This window comes from Eretmochelys imbricata, chromosome 12, assembly GCF_965152235.1.
Source record: "Eretmochelys imbricata isolate rEreImb1 chromosome 12, rEreImb1.hap1, whole genome shotgun sequence".
In the NCBI taxonomy this organism is placed as follows: Eukaryota; Metazoa; Chordata; order Testudines; family Cheloniidae; genus Eretmochelys; species Eretmochelys imbricata.
In genome coordinates, this window is record NC_135583.1 from 41,029,976 (window position 1) to 41,052,005 (window position 22,030).

The following is a 22,030-nucleotide window of genomic DNA, read 5'->3' on the forward strand; positions in this document are numbered from 1 at the left end:
TTCCGGGGCGCGCACGTGGGGAGGAGCTGGAGGAGGCGGGGCGCGCCGGAGCCGGAGCCGCGGGTGAGGGGCTGCGGGCGGCGGGAGCGAGGCCGGGGGAATCGCTCCTTCCCGCGCGGGGCGAGAGCCGGGCCGGGGGCAGACCGGGGGGGACCAGCGGGGGGGCAGACCGGGGGCAGGTCAGGACGGGCCGGGGACCAGCGGGGGGGCAGACCGGGGGCCGGGGGGGACCAGCGGGGGGGGCAGACCGGGGGGGACCAGCGGGGGGGCAGACCGGGGAACGGGGGGCAGGTCAGGACGGGGCGGGGACCAGCGGGTGGGGGCAGACCAGGGGTGGGTCAGGACGGGGCGAGGGGACCGACGGGGGGGTCACAAGGGGAGGAGGAGCCGGAGCTGGGACCTGCCCTGACCCCTGCCCACCTCTTCGCAGGGGCGGGATGGGGGAGTTCCAGGTGCACCGGGTGCGGTTCTTCGCCTACGTGCCCGCGGGGATCCGCTGCGTGGCCCACAGCACCCGCTCCGCCCGCCTCGCCCTGGCCCGCACGAACGGCGCCCTCGAGGTCTACAACTTCGCTGCGAACTACTTCCAGGAAAAGGTAACGGGCCACCCGGAGCCTCCGGTAAATCCATGGGCAGCTGCTGCTGGAAAGTATGGGGCAGCCCCCACCCAGAGCTGTCATCCCGGCCCGACTCCAGCCCGGTACTTTGGGGAGAGAATCGGGGGCCTGAGCGCCCACTGGTGCGTGCATGGGTCTGGGAGAGGGTCCTAGGGCTGCAGCCCCCCCACACCTCCCCAAAGCAGGATGCCAGCCCCCAGCAGCTCTAGGATTTCAGTGCTTGCTTTGATTTCACCTGCTTGGCCCCTAGACGAAGCCTGGGCTCCGGGTGCACCCTGAGCCGGCAGTTATCACCATTGCCAAGTGTGTAGCACAGTGCTGAGCAGCGGTTAGTGTCACTGGCTTGGTTGTGCTTCAGCATCTCGCTCGCTATGGAACACGGGTCTCCTCAGCTAACCAAGCACCCCCCTGCATTGGCTGAGACTTCATAGAGGGATGGGAATGGATCATTCCTGACCCCCCAAAACCCTTGGGGTAATGGAGAAGTCAGATACGTGCCCGAGGGAGGGCCTGGGAGCTGCTCAGGGTGCTGTGCTGCGGCTGATTCAACTATACGTGCTGGCCCAGGGCACAGTGGCTTTGCTGATCTTGCCATGCGTTAGGGGCGAGGGAGGAGTTTGGGGCTGTCCCAGCAGACAGCGCTGTAGAGAAGGGTGCAGCTGTACTGACTGCCTGGGAGTGGCTAATCTCCACTAACTAGTGTATAGGGAACAGTGGAGGGGCACTGACTGGGGGCGTTCTCAGCCCTGGCCCTCCCATTGGGGATTGAGGTAGGGGAAATCTATAGGAGCAGAGGGTGGGGGACACAAAATGAGACTTTTTCCTTATATGGTGCTCAGACCTGGGCTGTCTGAGCCCGGGTGGGCTCTAGGGGAAGCAGGATGGTGTGATTCATCTGTGCATCTTTTCAGGGTATCCCAGGCCATGAGACGAGATCCACAGAGGCGCTGTGCTGGGCAGCCGGAGATCGGCTCTTCGGAGCAGGCCTGGGTGGAGACATCAGCGAGTATGATTTAGAGAAGCTGCGAGTCAAGTACTCCCTGGATGGCTTTGGAGGCCCGATCTGGAGCATGGCGGCTGATCCCAGTGGCACTGAGCTGGCAGTGAGTACCTCTGGCTGAAAACTCCCAGGGAAGCCTGCCAGCTCTGTAGCTTGGCTCTGCCACTGGGCCAGGATGTCACTTCTGGGGCTGCTGGCCTATGGAGTGGATGAGGTCTACCTCCATTGCTGCTGCTCCCAACTAGCCAGCTCCCTGGTGTTCTGAAACCCATGTTGCGTACTCGGATTGTCTTTGGTGGCTACACTCCTGTCCAGCAGCACGAGGCGTGGTGGACTGGGTCTGTGCCAGGCAAAGGGACTGCTTGGTGCGAGCCGCAGACAGTACTGAGATTAGGGGAGGGGGAGAATCATACACGTTGGTGGGGGGAGTGATGGAGCGGGGACTGCAGAATCTTCTTCCCCCTGTCATGGGTGGGTGTGCAGAGCCCCTTCCCACTACCACAGACCCCAGTGTGGGGTAGGGATTGTGGGGCTCCCTTCCCCCGCCTCCCCCCACTGCTGGTAGCTGATGGGCTCTGAGCAGTGCATCAGTGGTGGGGGGGCATCATAGTTGAGTTGTGGTGAGATGTGCCCAGGAGGCCCAAGGGCAGTTTGCTCTCAGAACTACTTCAGTGCAGAGTTCGGGCTGCCCAGCCCCAGGCTCTTGCAGAACGCAGAAGGGGCTGAACGTAAACCTCTGACAAGCAGGGAGCAGAGTTGTGGTAAAGCTCTAGCTCTTCCCCTTGTGGAGATGGAGGTAAAAGAGTTTGGTGTGCTAAGCAATACTCCTCACCAGACAGTGGGGCAGGCTGGGCTGGCAGTACGGAGCAGTCCTGGACTTACTGGGTCGCTGTGCCAAGCACTTTATTGTGCTGGGAGCTGGAACTGAATTTGCTTCTGAGCTTCCATGTTCAGGCAACTGGGGAGCCTGTCACTGCCTGCCCTTGGCAGCAGACAGATGGCACATGAGCCAAATAAGGGCGTTAATTATCTCTCTCGTGTTGTCTCCTCGCTTGCCTGCCCTCCATAGGTTGGCTGTGAGGATGGGTCAGTGAAGCTTTTCCAAGTCTTGCCTGATAAAATCCAGTTTGAGAGGAGCCTGGACCGGCAGAAAGGTAGATTTGACGGGGACAGAGCAGGGCAGAGGCTGATGGGGAGAGCTTTGGTTGGGGGGAGTGGTGGAAGGGAGGCTACAGAATCTACTTCCTGCTTCCTTTAAATGCCCCAAGCCTGGTCCTCCACAGCTGTCTCTGAAGCCTGCCCCGCCCGCCCTGGGTCAGCCGTGGGACTTGCGTTTCTGCATTCCAAAGAAGCACCTTAGATGAGTTGAATCTGCTCCAGGTGGGACCCACTGCCACCAGGGGAGCCCTCCAGAAGCCCCACACTGAGCAGCAGGAGTCGCAGCCTGCCCTCTTTCCCCAGTCAGGTGGCCATGGATGGGGCCTTGTGAGCAGAGGGCAGTTAGAAGGGACAGTGTGGTCACTCAGGAGTCCAGGATGTGGGTGTGATGAAGGGGAGGCTGGTGCGCACCTCTCTGAGAGAAACATGCCAGCCTCCCTTGGATCTAGCTGGCCCTGCTTCTGAACTGTCTTCTAGCATAGGTTGTCTCAGCCCTGTACGCTCACCCCCATTGGGAAGGCACAGTGCCTTCTATTTGTGTGGCACTCCGAGTCATGAGACTGCAAGGCAATCGCTGAGCGCAGGCTTGCAGTGAAGGTTGGGGGTGAGGGGCATTGGTCTGGGTTGGCTCATGTGAGGTCTTCTTCCCTGCTGTGTAATTCTCTAGGGCGTGTCATGTCCCTCTCCTGGCATCCCTCCGGGACCCGCATTGCTGTTGGCTCCATTGACCTTCTCCGAGTCTTTGACGTCAAATCAGGTGACTAGGAGCGTCCAGTAGAGGTATAAGTGGGGAGTGTTAGCGTCCAGGTGCCCCTGAGTGCTGGATGTGCTGGTGGGCTGTCCCATGAGCACCTGCTGTCCATGTGGGCCATGTGCTCACCCTCCAACTCCTGCGGCCTTGCTGCTGACTCCCTTCCCCCAGCAGAGTCCAACAGCAGCAGACGGAGCCAGCTGTGCCCTGTGGACTCCAGGCCAGGTGGGGTTGCTGGTCCACATACCGGGCATTTCTGATGCAGCTGAATGGGGCTTCTGAGCCATGGAGGAGAGAGGCTCAGGGCCTGGCATATCTGTCACGTTAGCGAGGGGCCCAGCTCACGCACCCTGCCCCCACCCTGAGCTGTAAGCCCCCCATCCCCCCTCACCTCTGCTATCCGGAGTTGTCTGTTTCACAGGCCATGCCATCCAGCGGATCCTGGTGGACCGGCGCCTGCGGGGGCTTTACAGCTGCGAGTGCGTGGTGTGGAGTGTGGCGTTCCTGTCCAACGGCACCATCGTCAGCTCCGATTCGGTGGGGAAAGTGCAGTTCTGGGACTCAGAGAAAGGAACACTCCTGGAGACTCACCCGGTCAGCAGCTCGGCTGTTCTGTGTCTCGCTGTGTCAGAGGTAGGAGGGGCCTGGCGGCTCCTGGGTGGCCCTGTGCGTGGGCTGGGCAGAGGGGTGGTGACTATGTGGGCTCTGCGCAGGGACGTTAGTAATCTGGGATCTCACCCTTTATCTGAAGCATCCTCTGTGACACTGGCTGACCCAGAGCGGCTTGGCCAGGAGCCATCCCCACCTTGTTAAAGGGCTCTGCAGGCTGCTGGGGTGGATGTCGCCCTGGCTGATGGCGGCTGGGAGCTCACCCATCTCCCACCCTCTTGGGCCAGCACAGAAGGAGCTGTTGGGCTCTGTCCAGTACCTAGTGGGATGGGGGTTCACATCCCCACCCTTCGCTGTGGGCACGGCGAGTGATGGCTGTTTGGTTTCTTCCCCAGGAGGAAGACAGCATCGTGGTGGGCACCTCGGAGGGGGCAGTGTACCAGTTCCAGCTGCTGCCAGTGAAGTGGGGCAGTGCTGAAAGCAAGTGGGTGCGGACGAAGCCTTTCCAGCATCACACCCATGATGTGCGGGCCGTGGCACATAGCGCGACAGCACTCATCTCTGGAGGTACGGGCCGAGGAAGCTGCACCAGCCTAGAAGGGGGGCTCTGATCTCTCCTGGGCTTGGCTCAGCACAGTTTAGCCACCTGGGTGTCTCCTCCTCTTTCAGGCCTGGATGCCCAGCTGGTGATCCGCCCGCTCATGGAGAAGATGCATGGAAAGGGCTATGATGCTGCCCTCCGGAAATTCACCTTCCCCCACGTAAGTGCCACGCCTTGTGAGCTCTGCCTCGGTAGCCCCGCTCACCAGGTCCCCTTGCTGGAGCCACCGACTCCCGTTTGCTTTGGGGTCCCCAGAAATGCGGGCCTGTGTCACTCATGCTCTTGGGATTGCTCCATGCCGGGTCCTTCCCTGTTGGAGAGGAAGCCTGGTCCTTTTTCACCCTTTCTGGTTCCAGTGGGGTCACCGTGTGTGTGCTGGCTGGGGAGTCCCATCGCTGGGGGCGGCCCGTGCCTCTTGCTGAGATGCTGGGGAGAATGGGCATCAGAATGTGCTGAGTGACAGTCTGGCCGGCTTCCCACATGCCATGCACTGATCCTGTGGCATCTGGGTGCCCATCGCTGCAGGGGGTTCTGCACCCACAAATAGGAGCTGTGCATGCTGGTCTCTCTAACCCTCCGGCCTGGCTTGCCTCGCCCTGCCCCGTTACCCAGGGGCCTCATAACCGTCTGACTGTTGGTTGGTTGCAGCGACGCCTCGTCTCGTGCGCTAAGAAGGCCGGGCTCCTCCTCTTCCAGTTCCCCCAACACCTGGAGCTCTGGAGACTCGGAGCCACCAATTCTGCAGGTAAGACCACATGAGGGCTCCCAAGTGCTGATTGAAAACTGAATCTGTCCTTGGGATCTGGCAGAGTGAAGTGCCCAAAAGGGAATTTCTAGCAAATCCATGAAACGAGTCCAGTGCAATTCCTAAGGGACGAGTGTCCATGCCACCAACCCCCTCCACCCCTGCGGTATCTAACCAGCCCCCTCTTGGCAGCCTTAGCAGAGAGGGCAACGATGGCTGTGCCATGCCAGCATGGCCCGCAGGAAGTGTCCACCGCTGTCTGTGTCTCGAGTGTGTCAGTCTTCAGCAGATGAGTCCAGCCTGAAAAGGGTTCCAAAAAGAGAATGCTCCTGGTCTAGGAAGTTGAGATGTAGTTTTGTGATTGGAGGGTCAAAGAGCCCCTGCCTTGGCCCCGCTGGGACTCCCAGAGCCTGGGAGGGGCCTGAATGGGTTGGCTCCAGCATAACCTCTTGCCTGTGAATCAGCTGTTTCAGCCACGTGCAGGGGCCTGGGTAGCATCCTGACAAGTGACACTCGGAAGCATTCCCCACTCGGGGCACAGGCGGGGAGGCTGGTGCCACTCCCCTCTCTTGCTTGCACATGGCCAAGCAGCAATCATGTGCTGCCCATGTAAAACCACTGTACTCAATGTCACTCGACACACCGAATCCCTGGCGTGCTAGCTTGTGTCACGGGGGTTGGCACAAGTGCTGGGAATGATTCAGTGGAGTTTAGTGTGGGAGAGCTGAGCCATGGGGTGGACACCTCTCTGGGCAAAGCTCCCCGCTCCTGCTACGGAATCTGTTCCCGGCATCTTGTGGGAGGAGCTGGGAGTGCTGGGTTCAGGACAGGACGGATCATCAGCAAGTCTCTCCCCGTCTGTGCCGTGGGGGGGGTCAGGGGTCACCCGAGCTCCTGGAACATTGTCTGCACTAAGTACTCTTAATTCTTCTCCCAGGGAAGGATGGCGACATCCTGCCGGTTTCCCGTGCCCCGGAGCACTTGCTGCAGCTGAAGAGCAAGGTAAGGCTGAGCAGCCTCTCCAGAGGGGTGCCACCTCCCCATTGCCCTGGTGGCTGGGCTTGGCTTAGGCCCCCGCTGTCCCCAGCTATAAGTTTTCACATGTGCTCTGCCTGCCTGGCCAGATCCCTGTGTGCAGGGGCGCCTGGGGTAGCGTGAGAGTTACAGGAGCGTTGGAGAGAATAAGAGTGTGGCTTGGCCCCTGAGTGAGCCTTGCCCGCCCTGTGGTCTCCCTCGCCCAGGGCACTTCCAAGGCGCTGGCGGATGCTGTGAGACAGGAGCCCTGTGCTACCGGCCTGTTCTCTCGGAGCCCCGCTGGCTCCCGCTGCACTGTGCTCCCTCATGGCCATGTCTGCTGTCAAGCCCCACTGGGTACGGGAGCTAGAGGGCACAGAGGGGGCTTTCCCGGCTGCCGCAGGCTTGCTGGGGGCTGTCCGCACTGAGGTGCGGAAATGAGCTTCCTGCTGTGCCCATGGCTCAGCCACAGGGGGCAGGTTGGGGGCTGGAACGCTCTGCACAGCGCATCCGGCTCTGACAGCAAGGGGAGACCCGTGTGATGGGGAAGGCAGGCCCCTGCCATCCCACTGGCAGCTCTCGCTCCCTGGACGGCCCTGCCTACTCCCTCTTGCTGGGATGAGCTGCAGCTGATTTGTCTGGTTACTGTGAGTCCTCGTCCCAGAGGGACCCAGCATGTGACAGACCCACAGTGAAAGGCAGACGCACCCCACGCTCCCCAGGATGTGTGCGGGAAAGCATGGCTGCTATGGGACTCCTTCCTGTGGGGAGAGTCCCTCTGACCTCCGCAGTGCAGTTCTGCTGGCAGCCGTTCTCAACTGTTAAATGAGGGTGCCCATCTGCGCGGGGGGGTGCAGGTAAAATGAGGGATAAAACAGAGGGTGGCCTGCTGGTCTGGCCAACCCAGCCTCGGCACTTTGTGTGGTTCCCAGGGCCCCGAGCACATCTGCTGCAGCTGCATCTCGCTGTGCGGCAGCTGGATCGCGTATTCCACGGCCTCCAGGCTTCATCTGCACAGAGTGCACTGGGAGAACGGCAGCGTCAGCCTCAAGAGGGTGAGTATAGGCCCTGCTGTCGAGGGCTAAGCCTGGGTGTGGGGGCTTGTTCCTCTCTGATCCGTTCTGCCCTGACTGACCGTTGCTGATGTCCCAGTGATGGGGCGGCATTAGCGTGGGTTCTGTGGGGTTGCGAGGTGTGTGATGGAGTGGGGGAGGGGAGACAGCGATGGGAAGGGAAGGGAAGGACCTCAGTCCAGTGCCCCCTTGTAGCGAGCTGGAGGGCCAGGGAGCCCTGAGCAGTGGGCGTGACCTTGCCATCCGCATCTAGGAGGTGAGCGCTGACTCTGCTCTCCTGCCCTCTCCAAGGTCTCCAAGGTGCCCAAGCTGCTGAGCTCCGCCCACCAGCTCCTGTGCTCTGCCGACTCCACCAGTCTGTTCGTGGCCTCTGATCAGGGTGCCGTTCATGTCCTCAAGCTCCTGGAGCCAGGGAGCTGCGGGCACCTGCAGACCCTCCGCCCAAACACAGGTAGGCGCTCCCTGCAGCTCCTGGGTGGCTGCAGGCTGGAGCAAATTTCAAAGGATCCCCAGCTCTTCCCAAACCTGTGTCTGCAGCAGTAGGGTAGGCTAGCCCTGGGCAGAGCCATTCCAGCCCCACTGCCTTCCCTGGGGCTCTGCTGGTGGGGGGCATTTTTCCCCCCAAGGGAGCCTGTGAACTCCTACCCCCCATTTGAGATGCCCAGAGTGCCCTGGAGCCCCTTGCCCCTGAAATGGAGCGTGTTTCGTCCACACTCCCTCGGACTCTGCCGGGTTTGCCCCCCAGTCTGCCCCCAGTGCAGCCTGGGGCCCTGATGTGACCTCTGCAGAAGAGCCTGGTGGGGGACAGCGATCCCCTATGGCTTTGGACGGGGGTTGGATTTGGGGTGCCTTCAAGTGCCCTGCACCTCCGTGGGCGCTGGAGAGGAAGCAGTGCTGAGCAGTGCGGCCGCTCTGACTCTCCTGCAGGGAGCGCCGAGGCTGTGTACCTGCTGGCAGCAAGCGCGGACGGGGACTGGCTGGCTGCTGCTGGCGGCGACTGGGAAATCAACATCTACAGCCTCAGACAGTTCAAGGTGAGGGCAGCGGCCGCAGAGAGCTGTGGGACGGGTGCCTCCCTGTGGTGGGAGGGTGAACCTGAATGTGGTTCATAGCCTACGGGGGTCAGCCGTCGCCGGGAGACCAGCCGGCTTGGTGCATGGGCTCCTTTGGGGCGCTTTAGCTCAGTGGTTTTCAAAATTTTTTTAATGGCAACCCAGTTGAAGAAAATTGTTGAAGTCTGTGTCGCAACAGAGCTGGGGATGACGGGTTTGGGGTGCAGGAGGGGGTCAGGGCTCTGGGCTGGGGGTGCAGGCTCTGGGGTGGGGCCGGGGATGAGGGGTTTGGGGTGCAGGAGGGGGCTCCGGATTTGACGGGGGGTGGGGGGGTCGTGGGGTGCATGCTTACCTCCGGCGGCTCCCTGTCAGCGGTGCAGCAGGGGTGCTAAGGCAGGCTTCCCGGCTGTCCTGGCACCATGGACCGCGCTGTGCCCTGGAAGTGGCCAGCAGTAGGTCCAGCTCCTAGGCAGAGGTGCACAAACGGCTCTGTGCAGCTCTCTCTTGCAGGCACACCCCACCCCCCCAGCTCCCATTGGCCGGTGCTCGGGACGGGGGCAGTGCACAGAGTCCTGTGCCTGCCCCACATAGGAGCCGCACCTGTGCTGCTGGCCGCTTCCGGGACGCAGTGCGGTGTCAGAACAGTTAGGAACTAGCCTGCCTTAGCTGGGCAGCACCACTAATGGGACTTTTAACGGCCCGGTCGGCGGTGCTGACCAGAGCTGCCGTGACCCAGTGCCTTCCATTGTTTGAAAACCACTGCTCTAGCTGCATTGCTCCCTTCTAGTGGGCCGAATCCTGGGAGTCTCTGCTGCAATCCTGTGTGCATTGCAGCTCGGACTGATCAGACACAGCGAGCCTGGCCTTTCAGTCCCGCCGATTTCCGTATCTCACCCTGTTTTCTCTTCTCAGCCCCACTGCACAGTGCCCGCGTACAACTGCGCCGTGACTGCCCTGGCCATTCACCCCGTGACCAATAACCTCGTCATCACCCACTCGGACCAGCAGGTAGGAGCTTTCTGCTGGGTCTCGTCTCCTGCACAGGCTTCCCACTCTCGCCTGCTGCTTTGCTTCCTGTTAACTGCCCGTGCTTCGGTAATACGGACTCCATCCCCCCATGGCCCTGGGGTCAGGAAGGTGGGCGCCATGCCTGCCATCAGAGTTCATCCCATGCGTCCAGGCTGTCAGGAATGAATGCACCCATTAGATTGGTTTGTGGGTTGCCGTTGCAGTCGCTGGAGTCCCGGTTTTGGGACGTTGGTATTTACCAGCCGCAGCCCGGATGTGAAGTTGGCAATGTCTGATGTCAACCCTGTGACAGGGAACTCTTCCCACTGTGGGCACCATCCTTCTCACTGCCAGCAGCGCGGTTTGGGGCTGGACTAGCCGGGACAGGGCACCAGTCACCTCAGTCCTGCAGGGGATGCTGGGTCAGGTCAGCCCGGGCTGCGGGGAGGTGGAGCAGCCGGCGGTTCCTGTAGTTTTACACTGAGGTTGGTGCTGACTGCTCATCTGGGCTCAGGGGCAGGGCGGAGGAGAGCCTTGGCCAGGGGTATGTCCGTCTGTCTCTGTGGCTGTAATCCTGCTTCTCCCTGCCCTGCCCTTGTGCTCTGCAGGTGTTTGAGTTCAGCATCCCCGACAGAGAATACACCACGTGGAGCAGGAAGGTGCAGCAGCATGGGCTGCATAAGGGTTGGCTGGAGCGGGACACGCCCATCACCCATATCACCTTTAACCCCAAGCAACCAGCGCACATCCTCCTCCATGATACACACATGTTCTGCGTCCTCGACAAGTCACTGGTGAGCGCTGGCCCTGGGTCTCTTCTGGGAAGCAGCTTGTAGTACAAGGCGGAGAGAGCAGGGAAAGCAGTTCTGCCAGTTAGGGCCTTGCCCCACTGGATGTCTGATCAAGGGACGTTCCCTGGAGCGCAAGGCGATGGGCATCCCTGTGGGTGTACAGCTGCACGACAGCTCTTGTGACTTGCACAAGCTGCTTTGTTAGCAATGGCCAAATCTGTCGTGGCGGCTGGGACATCCTGGCTGTCCGGGAAGGGGAGTGTGGCAGGGTGGGGTGCAGGGGCGTATGTGGCGTGCGTTCCCACGTGTGCTTTCCTGATACCTTCTGAAGCGGCTCTTGTAGGGTGCAGGTCGTGCCCTGGCAGGCATGGGGCTGTCACATGGGACGTTAGCGTGCCAGTTGGTTTGGGAGGGGTGGAAGCAGGTTGAGGAGTGGTGCGCTGAGTGTGCACCTGCACAATACAGGGGCTTGTCCTGTCGTGCGCAGGATGGGGAGCGCTCCCCATTAGCGGCCTCCCTTTAGCATAGCCTGTGCCAACGAACGGCTCCCCGAGGGGCTTTGATCTTGATAGAATGGCTGTGTCTGTGTGCTCGGCCTGTCCCCCCAAAGCAACACCCCCCCCGAGAGGATCCTTTGTTGGGTGGGAGCAGCGGGAGGAATGGACCAAACGAAGGGATGGGGGGCTCTGTGGAATCCCTGGAAGGCTGAGACACACAGTGTGGGCTTTCTCCCCAGCCTCTCCCCGACGATGCAACCCCCCTGATGAATCAGACTACCTTGAAGCAACTCTCGGAGAAGGCCAGGCGAGGCTATGCTCATGCCTTCAAGATCTGCAAAAAGTACCAGGTGAGTGTGCGAATGTGAGGGCCACCTGTGGCGAGGGATGGACGGCTGCCTGCTGGGCCCACAGCTCATCCCTGCACCCTGATACGGGAGCCAGGAGAGCTTTTCCTTGTGCTGAAGCTCATGCATGTGTGCTGGGAGGCACCGCGCTGCACCTCTTCCCTAGTGGGATGTTTACGCCCCGGGGGACTAATGCCAGAGCTGCGATTCCAGGCTAGCAAGATCAGCCCCTGGGTGCCCTGCTAGCTGGATGGCTCGGGAAACAGCAGGGTGGTGCCAGAAAGCTGAACTTGATGCCCATGGGTTTTGGGGTAGATGTCACGGCTACTGCAGCTGGCTGACACATGGAGGTTGGAGCAGGCTGGATACACCTGTTCCCTGTCAGTCAGTGGAGGGAGGTGTGAGATCTGTTGTTGGAGGAGGACTGGGGCTGTCTAGTTCCTGAACTCCCCCAGGGTCAGTCAGTTCTCACAGGGGCCGTGATGCTGATGGGATAGCGCCCCCACTGCCAGCCATGGGAGTTGTGTGTAACTCTCCCTCCCTCCCTCCTGCAGGGTCTTGGGCAGTTGTGGCAGATGCTCAACTTCCCCAGGGTCTGGTACTGTGTTGGAGCTGCTTCTGTTAGATGTTCTGACAAGGTTGTGGCTTAACTCTGAGCAGCCTCTCCCCCCAGCTGCAGCTGATCCAGACCAATTCTTCTGCCTGCCTGGGTGCCTCCTGCTGAGAGGGCCTGAGACCGCTCTTGTGCCCAGGTGTTTGTGGCCTGAAATCTCTCATGCTTGGGAGGGGTATGGGAGTGGTATTCCTCTTCTTTCAGCTCCTCCCCAGCAGTACAGACCTCTGTGATCTCCCGGGCTCGCTTACCAGCTGCTGGGGGTGCATTTCTATGAAGCAGCATCCCTTCTGCCTGCTCATCACACAGACCTCTTGAGCCAAGCCAGAGCTGCCTTGCTGGAGGCTGGTCACTACGGAGCAATATGTGCCCATCCCTTTGACCTTACACAACAGTAGGTTGAGAGGACTTGATTTGAGGTTATGGGGCTGCCTGGTGTAGGGAACTGCAGGGTTTCAGAGGCTCTTAGGCCGACAGCTGCAGAGGAGCGCGCTGCTCCTGTTCCTGAACCCTGTGGCTAGGAACTGGCAGGGCTGCTGGAGAGTTGATCCATGTTACTGCAGAGGCTCCGGGATGCATTCGTCAGAGCTGCTTATGCTGTTCCCAGAAGAGCTTTAGTCTTGTCTCCCTCTTCCTGCCCTGCAGCCCCTGTTGTTTGTGGACCTGCTGGAGGAGGGCTCCCTGGTGGTGGTGGAGCGGCCCCTGATGGACATCAAGACACAGCTGCCCCCACCCGTCCAACAGAAGAAGTTTGGCACCTAAGAGTGAAGCTGGGTGCTCTGCCCATGGAGACTCTTCGTACTGTTGCTTCCCTGAGGACACTCGTAATAATAAATCCCAGCTGTTCTGTAGGGCTGTGCTGTCGAATCTCCTCTGACCAGATGGGCTCCCTGCTTTCCTAGCAACCGAGATGGCTCTAAGGTCAGGTTCCAAAGAAGGGATGTGTGCTGGAGGCATGGGCCCCTGGGGCTTCTCTCATCCCCATCCCATCCAGCAGAGGCTGGACCTGATCCCAGGCCCCACTTCCTGGAGGGTTACAGCCATCTCTCCCCCTTCTTGGTAATCGCAGACCCCGGGCTCGCGGTCGGCATTGGCTGTGTTGCTCTAGGTGGTGGGACTCTTCCTGCGGCACTGACAACCAGCAGCAGGGCTGGTTCGTGGGCACTGGTGGGTCTCAGTCTGATCCCAGAACTGAGACTGGAAAGGAACTCTTCTCACCATCTATTACTGCTGTTTAATGGGGACAGCAGCACCCGCTGGTCGCTCTTGGGACTGGAAGCCTGTTGAGCTAGGCTGTGTGCAGATGTAGGGGGTAATGCGATCCCTGTCCCAAAAGACCTCCAGCCTAAATTAGATGCTAGAATCCATTCTGGTGACACCTCAGCACGTGTTGGACCTTCCCATCCACTCCTGTGTCTTGCTGCTGGGCCGCTTGCTATGCAGGGCGGGGTAGGGAAGCTGCGGTGGCTTCTGCCAGATGTAGTCAGTTCTTGCCCAAATTCATACCAACAAATATAGCCACTTCGGCTGATGCCAAAAACCCTGCATCCAACCAGATTTCACACTCAGTTCTCCCTTTGTAGGGAGCTCTGGCGGGAGGAGATTCGTGGGATTGGAAGCAGACCAGGCCGGAGTTCTTTTAGCTGGCGACCTGTTTTCAGTAGGTGCCCGCACCTGGGGCGTGGGTTGAAATGTGCATGTTACTGTGGCTCTTCTGTGGAACGCGGGCGCTTGATTTGGGTTTGATTTGGGTTTGGTCTGTGTCCAGTTCACCGCGAGTGCCGTGATGAAAGTCACTGCGGCGTACCTGGGCCGGGACCCGTCTTAGAATGTGGAACCTGCACGTGCACGTAGCCCAGTTGGCAGCTTATTTATGGGCGAGGGTACAAATCTGGGCCTAGACGGAGCTGCAGGTAGTTAAATCGTAACTCGAGAACGCTGACTGGCTGCTGCTGGCTTGTCTAAGTGGCTCTGGGCTAACCGTTCCCGGCCTGTGAGGGGGGCCCGGAGTAGATGTTAGGGCTGCACATGCAGGTAGTGACTTGTTGCTGTTGTGTACATGCTGTAGCTACCTGTCTGCTGCTGCCTGCACTCACATGTCCCACCGCAAAGGCAGCTGCAGGCAGCTCCTTGTCCCCTCCAGGCCTCTCACCCCACCTCCTCTTCCAAGCCCGCTTTACCTCTCCCTTCCTCTGCATGCCCCAGCACCTACATAGTTCAGCATGGCCAGGTGCACCTTGGCTGGTGGTAAATGACCCAGTCCTCTCCACAGTGGGCATTGCATGAGGCAGAGCTGGCCTGAAATGTTACTAACTACATTTAAAAAGGACAGTCTGCCAGTAGCTTCTGTCCCAGGAGCATAGACAGACTTCCATCTTGTCCCAGAACCTGGACACTAATCTGATGTGTATCTGGCTCAGTAAGTGATTATGAGCCACTTGAACCCCATGCTGGACACCCCTGTTCTACCCCAAAAGTTCTCAGGCTCTTTTCGTAGTGTGGGTTGTGCCTTAAATTGTGCTGTGAATGCCTCCCTTCCATTTACCATGCCCCCACCCCCCCATTTGCCATCATTTAGCCCCACTTCCCATCCCATAACCTTCCTGTGCCAACTCCAGCTGATGTTTACATGGAAGAGAAGTATCAGGGAAGTGTTAAGGGATGTTGGTTGTCTCTTAATATGACTTAACAGCTGGGCTGGAGAGCCAGCCCCATGGGAGCAGCCAGCACTTTGCTGACCAGTCTGAGAACTGCTGTTCTGCATTTTCCTAGCCTTTAAGGGTGATATTTTGAACTCTGTGGTGTAGAAACAAGCAGGAAGATGCCCACTCAGCCTTTGTATATCATCAAACAGCACCCTGGTTTGCTCTGCTCTAACACGGTGCCCGCAGGGGGCACTGTTCCCTTAGTTTTTAGGATACTGCTAATGAAAGAGAGAAGAGGAGAGATTGAGTTGTTCTCTCCCGAGATGTGCTTGGCCCTGTCTTGACGCAGAGGGCTAGACTAGATGACCACTCAAGGTCCCCTTCTAGCCCTGCGCTTCCATGATTCTAAGATGCTGCAAAACTGAACTTGGATTTTCTGGCCAAAGCAACAGGCTTGTGAGAGGCAGAGTAAAGGACTGCGTGGGTGGCTCCCTCTGGGCTGTCAGCTTGTTACAGCTTGGTAGGTGTCAGAAGGAAAGGAGGTTAATTCACAAAATGTGATGAATAGAGATATGCTCAGGCTTGCAAAACCTTGATCACCGTAAGCTTGAGTTTCCCTGCTGATCCGTGAAGGGAGACAGAGCCCAAGCCTGGTTACAAAGAGGACATCATCTTTAGGGCTCCATGACTGCCCCCTTCTCCCCCAAGGGAATAATACTTAGCCAGACTGCTTTTATGTGACTGCTGCCATCCCCACTCCGCTGGGCTGGCATTTCCATTCATCTCCTTTTTCAGAGGCTCTTGTTGTGACTACTTTAATTCCCCTCCCGCTGGAACTCAGTGTGGCATGTCACCTTTTAACAGTCCATCTGGCCTTTTAGCACTTGCAATTATCGTGCAGCCCTGTTGGCATCGGTGTACCAAAGGCCAACCCTTGGACTGAGTTACAGCATTATCTGTCCAGAGGAGGAGGCAAGAGTTCTCCATCAGAACTCATTCAGCAGGTAAATTACAGAATAGCAGCTTCGCAGATTTCGGCAGCTCCAGTGAAATTAGATGACCTTTCAATTCATCTTCAAAAGCTCATGTGTGGTGAGAACATTTATACTAAATAGTGAATCAGAGCAGGTCTCTGCCCACTCACACACTTCAGCAGGAAACCACAGTTGCAAAGAATTGCTTTGTAGAGTAGGTTGTTCCATCTACAGTGGAAAGCAGCCCCCGCTCCCCATACTGTAGGCTACCGCCCTTTGGTACTATTTATACATCTGATCAACAGGAAGGTTACCTAAAACAAGCCTCCAGTTATACAAGGGCAGTTGTTGCTTTTCCCAGCTTTTTTGGTCTCACACAGCAATCATGTTAACATTCAAACCCAGCGGGACTTGTAATTCTGGAGTAGGCAGTCCTGATACATTCTAAGTAATACCCCCCCATTCTTATAATTTGTTTGTGATCACTTCATCCTGAAGCACTTGAGAAACCACCTGTTAAACATACCAGTCTTATAAAATAGTATTCCCAAATCCTAGTAACTTACATTGCATGTGTTATTGCTGTTTGTTGCATATAATATTTAGTAGAGGTCTGATGTGCAAAAACACCTGACTGTGCGAATAAAACTTGTATCTACTGCTGTTTGAGCAGTCGACAGGGCTAGAACACAGGGCGGGAAATGTAGCTTAGTCTTGATGACTTCTTAAACTGAGTTTTTCCTAGTACGTTGGCCACTTGATTTCTAAAGCAAAAATGCCTATATCCTGCCTCCCCCTGAAACCTTGGAACTGCTCTAATTCACGATTCCCTTCATTCTCATGAATGAGAATGGAGTGTCAATTTAGTGTGGTTCTTGCTTCCTGAACCACCTTCCCTGACCCCTGCAATCACAGTGTACTGGGCCTGAATGCTTAGTGCCCAAGGGCTGGAAGGAGTTTATTGTATTTCCCCTCTCTCAAAAGGTGTCCTCAGGAGTCTGGGATCACTGGTGATTACATATGCTTGAGTTAAAAATAGTGCTCCTGCTCTGAAGGATCAGCAGCCAAGGCCCAGCCTCAGGCAGGAAGTTAGCAAGCTCCAGGCTGATGGGGCTGCACTGCTCTCAAGTAGGCCTGCAACCAAATTTCTATCTTAATATTGGATCTGCTGCTGCACTAATGCCATCTATGTAAACCTGGTTATGTTCCCCTTGCTCAGGGCTACCTTTTTCCTTGAGCAAGAAACTGAAGCAAAGCGAGGTGATCTGGAAGACCCTTAGGTGTTCCCCTCTAGGCTTTGGCTACACTCTGGTTCTTCAGGAGGGAAGGACCTAGTGGCCATACTCCTATCCCCTCTTCCCCTATTATTAATACTGTTTAGCCTTGCACTGTAGGCTGCACTGAACTGTTTCCAACCCACGCTACAGCTTTGACCTCTAGCAGCTGGGTCTTATCTCACTGCTACGCTGAGCCGCCTATCAGGGTAAGAAGGGCTCTGTGGGCTTCTACAACTGGGCTTCCAACTTCACCTCTGATCTGCTCCAGTCTCCAGGGGAGATGGTAGTTTTCTGCCATAGCTGTCCCCTGCCCTCGACTCAAGTCCACCTTGGGCAGGGCTGGGAGGACAGAGGCAGCGACTCCCAGGTGGGTGCTGAAGGCAATGCGGCTGGCTGGGGGCAGTGGGGTGGTGGCTCAGGTGTGCCCCGATGAGGGAGGCCCATCTTATTGGGGGGGGGGGAATATGATCTACGCCATAGGAAGGCCCCCCGGTGCCCACCTGCTGGGTATGGTGAGGACAGCCTGAGCTCCAGGCAGGCCCCACGGGGTGGGGGCAGCTGCTGCCCTTGGACCCAGTGTGGCTGGGCACCCTGCCGGGGTGGGGGCCTGTAGCCCTCCTCCCCTTGGCCCCGGGGCAGAGAGGGGAGGAGCCTGCAGCCGAAGCCCCGCCCCCAGCGACCTGGCGGTTTTATCACTGCTGTAGGGGAGGAGCTTGAGGCATAAGCCCCGCCCCTTACAGGCTTTCCGGCGCTGGGGCGGCCCGCCCTCTGCCGCCTCTCGCTGGGGGGGGCGGGGCTCAGGCCTGCAGGCACGCCCCCTTCCCGCTCCCCACCAATCGCGTGCTCCCATCGACGCGCTGCCCCCGCCCGCTGCGGGAAGGAGGCCGGGCGGGAGCGCGAGCCCCGCCCCTCCGCCAATGGCAGGGCCGCGCCCGCCCTCTCCTCAGCGGGGCCGGAGCGAGCGGGCCCGGGCCGGCGCAGGAGCCGCGCGCGGCGGGCGGGATGGCGGTGTGGACGCGCGCCGCCAAGGCGGGGCTGCTGGAGCTGCTGCTGCGGGAGCGCTGGGTGCGGGTGGCGGCGGAGCTGAGCGGCGAGGCGCTGAGCCTCACCTCGGAGCCGCCGCCGCCCGAGCCCGCCGCGCCGCCCAACGGGCTGCCCCACGGCGCCGAGCGGGGCGGCCCGGAGCCCCGCCCGCCCTCGCCGCCCCCGGCCGAGCCGGCGCCGCCGGGCGTGCGGCGGGTGCGGGTGGTGAAGGCCGAGGCGGGCGGGCTGGGCATCAGCATCAAGGGCGGGCGCGAGAACCGCATGCCCGTGCTCATCTCCCGCATCTTCCCGGGGCTGGCGGCCGAGCGCTGCGGCGCCCTGCGCCTGGGGGACGCCATCCTCGCCGTGAACGGCACCGACCTGCGCGACGCCACCCACGACCAGGCCGTGCAGGCGCTGAAGCGGGCCGGCCGCGAGGTGCTGCTGGAAGGTACCGGGGGCGGCGGCGGCGCGCGGAGCTTCCCCCCTCCCCCCCCCCCCGGGCCGGGGGCTGTGAGAGACAACAACCCCCCCCTCCCCCCCCCCCCGGGCCGGGGGCTGTGAGAGACAACAACCCCCCCTCCCCCCCCCGGGCCGGGGGCTGTGAGAGACAACAACCCCCCCCTCCCCCCCCGGCTCCGCTGCCGGCTCTGGGACAGGACCTGGGTCCCCTGGGCGAGACGGGGGTCGGGCCTAGTGCTCAGCTCCGCCGGGCTCCCGGTGTGGCCTCGGGACAGTCCCTGAAGCCGGTCCGCGGCTTGCGTGGGCCGATATGTCCGTACAGCGCCTCGCACGCGTGGCTCCCCGCTTGCTCTGGCCTGTCCAGACCCGTCATGTTGCTGTTAGCTTACGTCCGGGCTCTGAACTCCTGGTGGCATGGAGAGTTGCCTGTGTGTGGCCTACAGGCAAAGGGTGGGCGATGAAATTAAGAACTTTTCTGGCTCATGGTGCAGTATGATCCCCTCAGCGGTGGGTCTTGCAGGGTGGGAGTATGTGTGTAGGAGGAGCAGCAGGCCAGTGTTTACATCTGAGCTAGATACTTGGTTACTTTGGGTTGGTCCAGCAGAATCTTGCTTTCCTGCAACTGTGCTCATTCGTACGCTGTCCCTGGGCAGGGGAGCTCTGTTCACAGGTGCAGCTCTGTAGGTTAAGTTAGTGCCTGAAAAACGAGCTCCTCCCTGCTGATTTCGTGTGTGGTCCTAAACTGAACAGCTCTATCACATGCAGTTTTCCTTCATTTGCATTTCAAAGCTTCTACTCTGTGGCATTTGTCCCGGTTGGGTTCTCTGTAATACAGAAGCAGAGCAGTGGGGATAGCCATTGAGTCCTCTTTGGAGATGCTGTCTGTAGGGCTGCTAGAGTGAAACTCCTGTTTCACAGTCTGTCATCTCTAAGTAGCCCAGTGTTAGTGGGGACATGTCCTCACCCCAGCCCTTGTAGTGGATCTCCTAATTGAAGCGTACTTGCATTCCCATGGTTGAAAGATGTGGTAGTGGGTGTAAGGCCATGCCTGATTTGTCTGTTGTTTTAGGGAAATTCATGAGAAGTAACCTGGGGGCCACAAACCGCAAGTGAAGATGTTATTTGGTGCCTCCCTTTCTTTCTTAGGGGGATCGTTCACTGCCTGGCTCACATGCTAGCAGCAGCATCTGCTGGCTGCTAAGCCCCAGCCCATGGTGAAAGCTTTAGTGCGATTCTGATACTCAAGTCTGTTGTTGTGGCTTTGCCTCCAGTAGAGATGCTGCTGCTATTCTGCAGTTGCTGAGTGGCTCAGTGTCTGCAACTGAACCCGTAAGGTAGTATTTGTGGTTGGAAGTCCCTTATAGCCGAGGGCCTGTAACTAAAAATGCAGCTGTACAGACTTGTCCGTGGGTGCTTGAGCAGTAAGGTTTGTGACTGATGTACTCCAACACCACTGGAACAGACTAAATTTAAACACTGGGCTGCAAAGCAACCAGCCAAAGTTTTCTGTTTGCATGAAGGTGGAGGCACATGCTGTGAGCTCTTCAAAACAGTCCTCCCTTAACTAGAGGCCCATGCTGCTGTGTTGGTTTTGTAGGAATAAGTATTAGGTGATGGATTTGAGTTTGTTCTGTAAAGTTACTGGAATCAAACTGCTAATTGCTTGTGTGTGGGTGGCATTCTGCAAAGAACATTGAGTTCTCACACCTTGGGACTGCAGGTTGGATGGGATGATCTGGAACGGGGTCGTGACCCAGGTTATTACATGGTCATGAGCTGTCTGCCTCCAACCCACTTCTCCTCCAGCATTTATAATAGTTAAATGTAAAAAATGTGTTTTTAATTTATAAGGGGGGGGTCACACTCAAAGGCTTGCTGTGTGTGAAAGGGGTCACCAATGCAGAAGTTTGAGAACTGGTCTGAAAGAAGTTGGGATGGCTTCACAGCATCATTTCCTGTGCCCTGAACATCCTGACCTGGACAGACTACTTATTTGTCAAGAGCCTTGTTTTATGAAAGTTCTTGAAAACCTGTTTTCTGAAGCAAAGCCTCTACATACTGGTGCAAAGAATGTGATGGGAGAGTTGCTGGTGATTGGAGGCAGATCCAGAGGGTCTTAAAAGAGGAATTTATCTGTGGAAAGCTGAAATATGCAGCAAACTAACCCACTGTTAGTGATGAGGGTGACTGCATTATCTGAAAGATTATAGCAGTAAGAAAACAATAAAGCTATGTTCAGAAGGGTTGTAAATTATGGGGTGTATTTTATTTCACTGTCTTAGCCGTCCAGTGCACTGCTGTATCAGGAAGGCAGAAGGCAGTTTACGCATAATTTGTTTAATACTGTGAAAGGATTTGATTCTTGCTGAAGGTAAAATGTGGTTCAGGTTTGCTATTCCTTTGGGAAGCTGTTTCCTTGAAGTCTGCATGCTGTGATATGGAGATGTTGGTATTTTTAGATTGTTGTCTTTTTATTTATTATACAACTTTGTGATTAAAAGGCGTTGAGAGCATAAATTATCTGCTGGTCTAGGGAGTGACTCTGTCATTCGTAATCTGTGGTTGCAAGTAAGGGAAACTGAGTGATTTCTCTTCTAAACCGAACAGAAAAATGAATCTTTGTTTGCAAAATGCATCAGGAAAGCAGACAGAGAAACCTTGATTTCTGGAGAGGTAATTCCATTTTAAGACCTACAGTTCCCACACTGAGCTGTCTGGGTAGCTTCTGAGCTCTGGAGAGCCAGAAGGAGTGAGTCTGCTCTTTTACTGCCTTCCCTGGGCTGCCTTTCTCAATGACATTTATGATTCTAGTGAGAACTGATGCCTGAAGCTGCCAATAGAGCTTCCTTTTAAAGTCTGTCAGTGGCTATTAGCCAAGATGGTCAGGGATTCAATCCCATGCTCTGGGTGTCCCTAAACATCCAACTTTCTGAAGCTGGGACTGGATGATGGGATGGGTCACTCGAAATTGCTCTGTTCTATTCATTCCCTCTGAAGCACTTGGCATTGGCCACTGTTGGAAGACAGGACGCTGGGCTAGATGGACTTCTGGTCTGACCCAGCTTGGCCTTTCTTATGTTCCTGTACTCTGACAGATGGCTGCCAGAACAGGGGTGGGTTTGAAGTGTAGCTGCTGCCTCCAGAATCTACCGTCTTGCAGCAGACCTGAGGTTGTCGGAGTAAATCCTGCAGGAGTCCGAGGCTAGATGTTCTAATTCTAGTTCAGCTTTCTAAATCCTTCGTGTACCTCAGAATCAGCCACAGGAGCACCTTCTTCCAGTGATTGCTGCTAATGATTACATTAACCCTTTAAAATGTAAAGCCTGAAAGTTGCTGACATGTGGTAGAGTCCTGAGTCAGCAGTGGAAGTCTTGGCTGCATTGAACCTCTAGTTTGCAAACTGAGCTAGAAATCTCATGAAACCTTGCCGGGAGATTTCCAGCACTTCCTGGGCTTTTCTGTCACAGCCAGTGACTGGTGATACATCTATAAGGGACAAGGACTTCCCTTTGGGTTTGTCTCTGTAGCAGAGCATCATGCCCCAGAGCTTTAAGAGTTCAATCCTTGTGGAAGTAATTGGTGTAAAAGTGATCAACATGACAAGAGATTGAATAATGTTCTGCCATGCAAAGCAAATGTGACTCTAGGACTACCATTATTTGACATGCTCAGACAAGAAATATAAAATAACCCAGCCTTCCAAGAGCTTGAACGAGTAATTCCAGGTGGATGGTCAGTGCTTTGGGACTGCCAAGATAAAATTGCTGCGTTCA

At 57.5% G+C, this 22,030-nt stretch overlaps 2 protein-coding genes across 4 annotated transcripts in view; both read left to right on the plus strand.

The window, feature by feature from the left end:
• Positions 1–11: 11 nt before the first annotated feature.
• UTP4 (UTP4 small subunit processome component) lies at positions 12–12,727 on the plus strand. 2 transcript variants are annotated; one of them, XM_077830824.1, is made up of 17 exons: positions 12–63; positions 431–596; positions 1,529–1,720; positions 2,687–2,771; positions 3,443–3,532; positions 3,948–4,159; positions 4,531–4,702; positions 4,805–4,896; positions 5,385–5,481; positions 6,419–6,483; positions 7,428–7,550; positions 7,860–8,019; positions 8,496–8,602; positions 9,533–9,628; positions 10,237–10,422; positions 11,156–11,266; positions 12,522–12,727. In XM_077830824.1, the coding sequence occupies exons 2-17, from the start codon at positions 438–440 to the stop codon at positions 12,636–12,638; spliced, it is 2,064 nt and encodes a 687-aa protein (XP_077686950.1). In that variant the 5' UTR covers positions 12–63; positions 431–437; the 3' UTR covers positions 12,639–12,727. The 2 variants fall into 2 exon arrangements, with proteins under 2 accessions (XP_077686950.1, XP_077686951.1); XM_077830825.1 differs by lacking the exon at positions 12,522–12,727 and adding an exon at positions 12,081–12,515.
• Positions 12,728–17,774: 5,047 nt separating this feature from the next.
• Positions 17,775–22,030, plus strand: part of SNTB2 (syntrophin beta 2) — a 50,203-nt gene continuing 45,947 nt past the window's right edge. For both annotated transcript variants that reach the window (XM_077831192.1, XM_077831191.1), the window contains exon 1: positions 17,775–18,246. In XM_077831192.1, coding sequence (XP_077687318.1) covers positions 17,775–18,246 — 472 coding nt within the window. The remainder of the gene's footprint in view (positions 18,247–22,030) is intronic.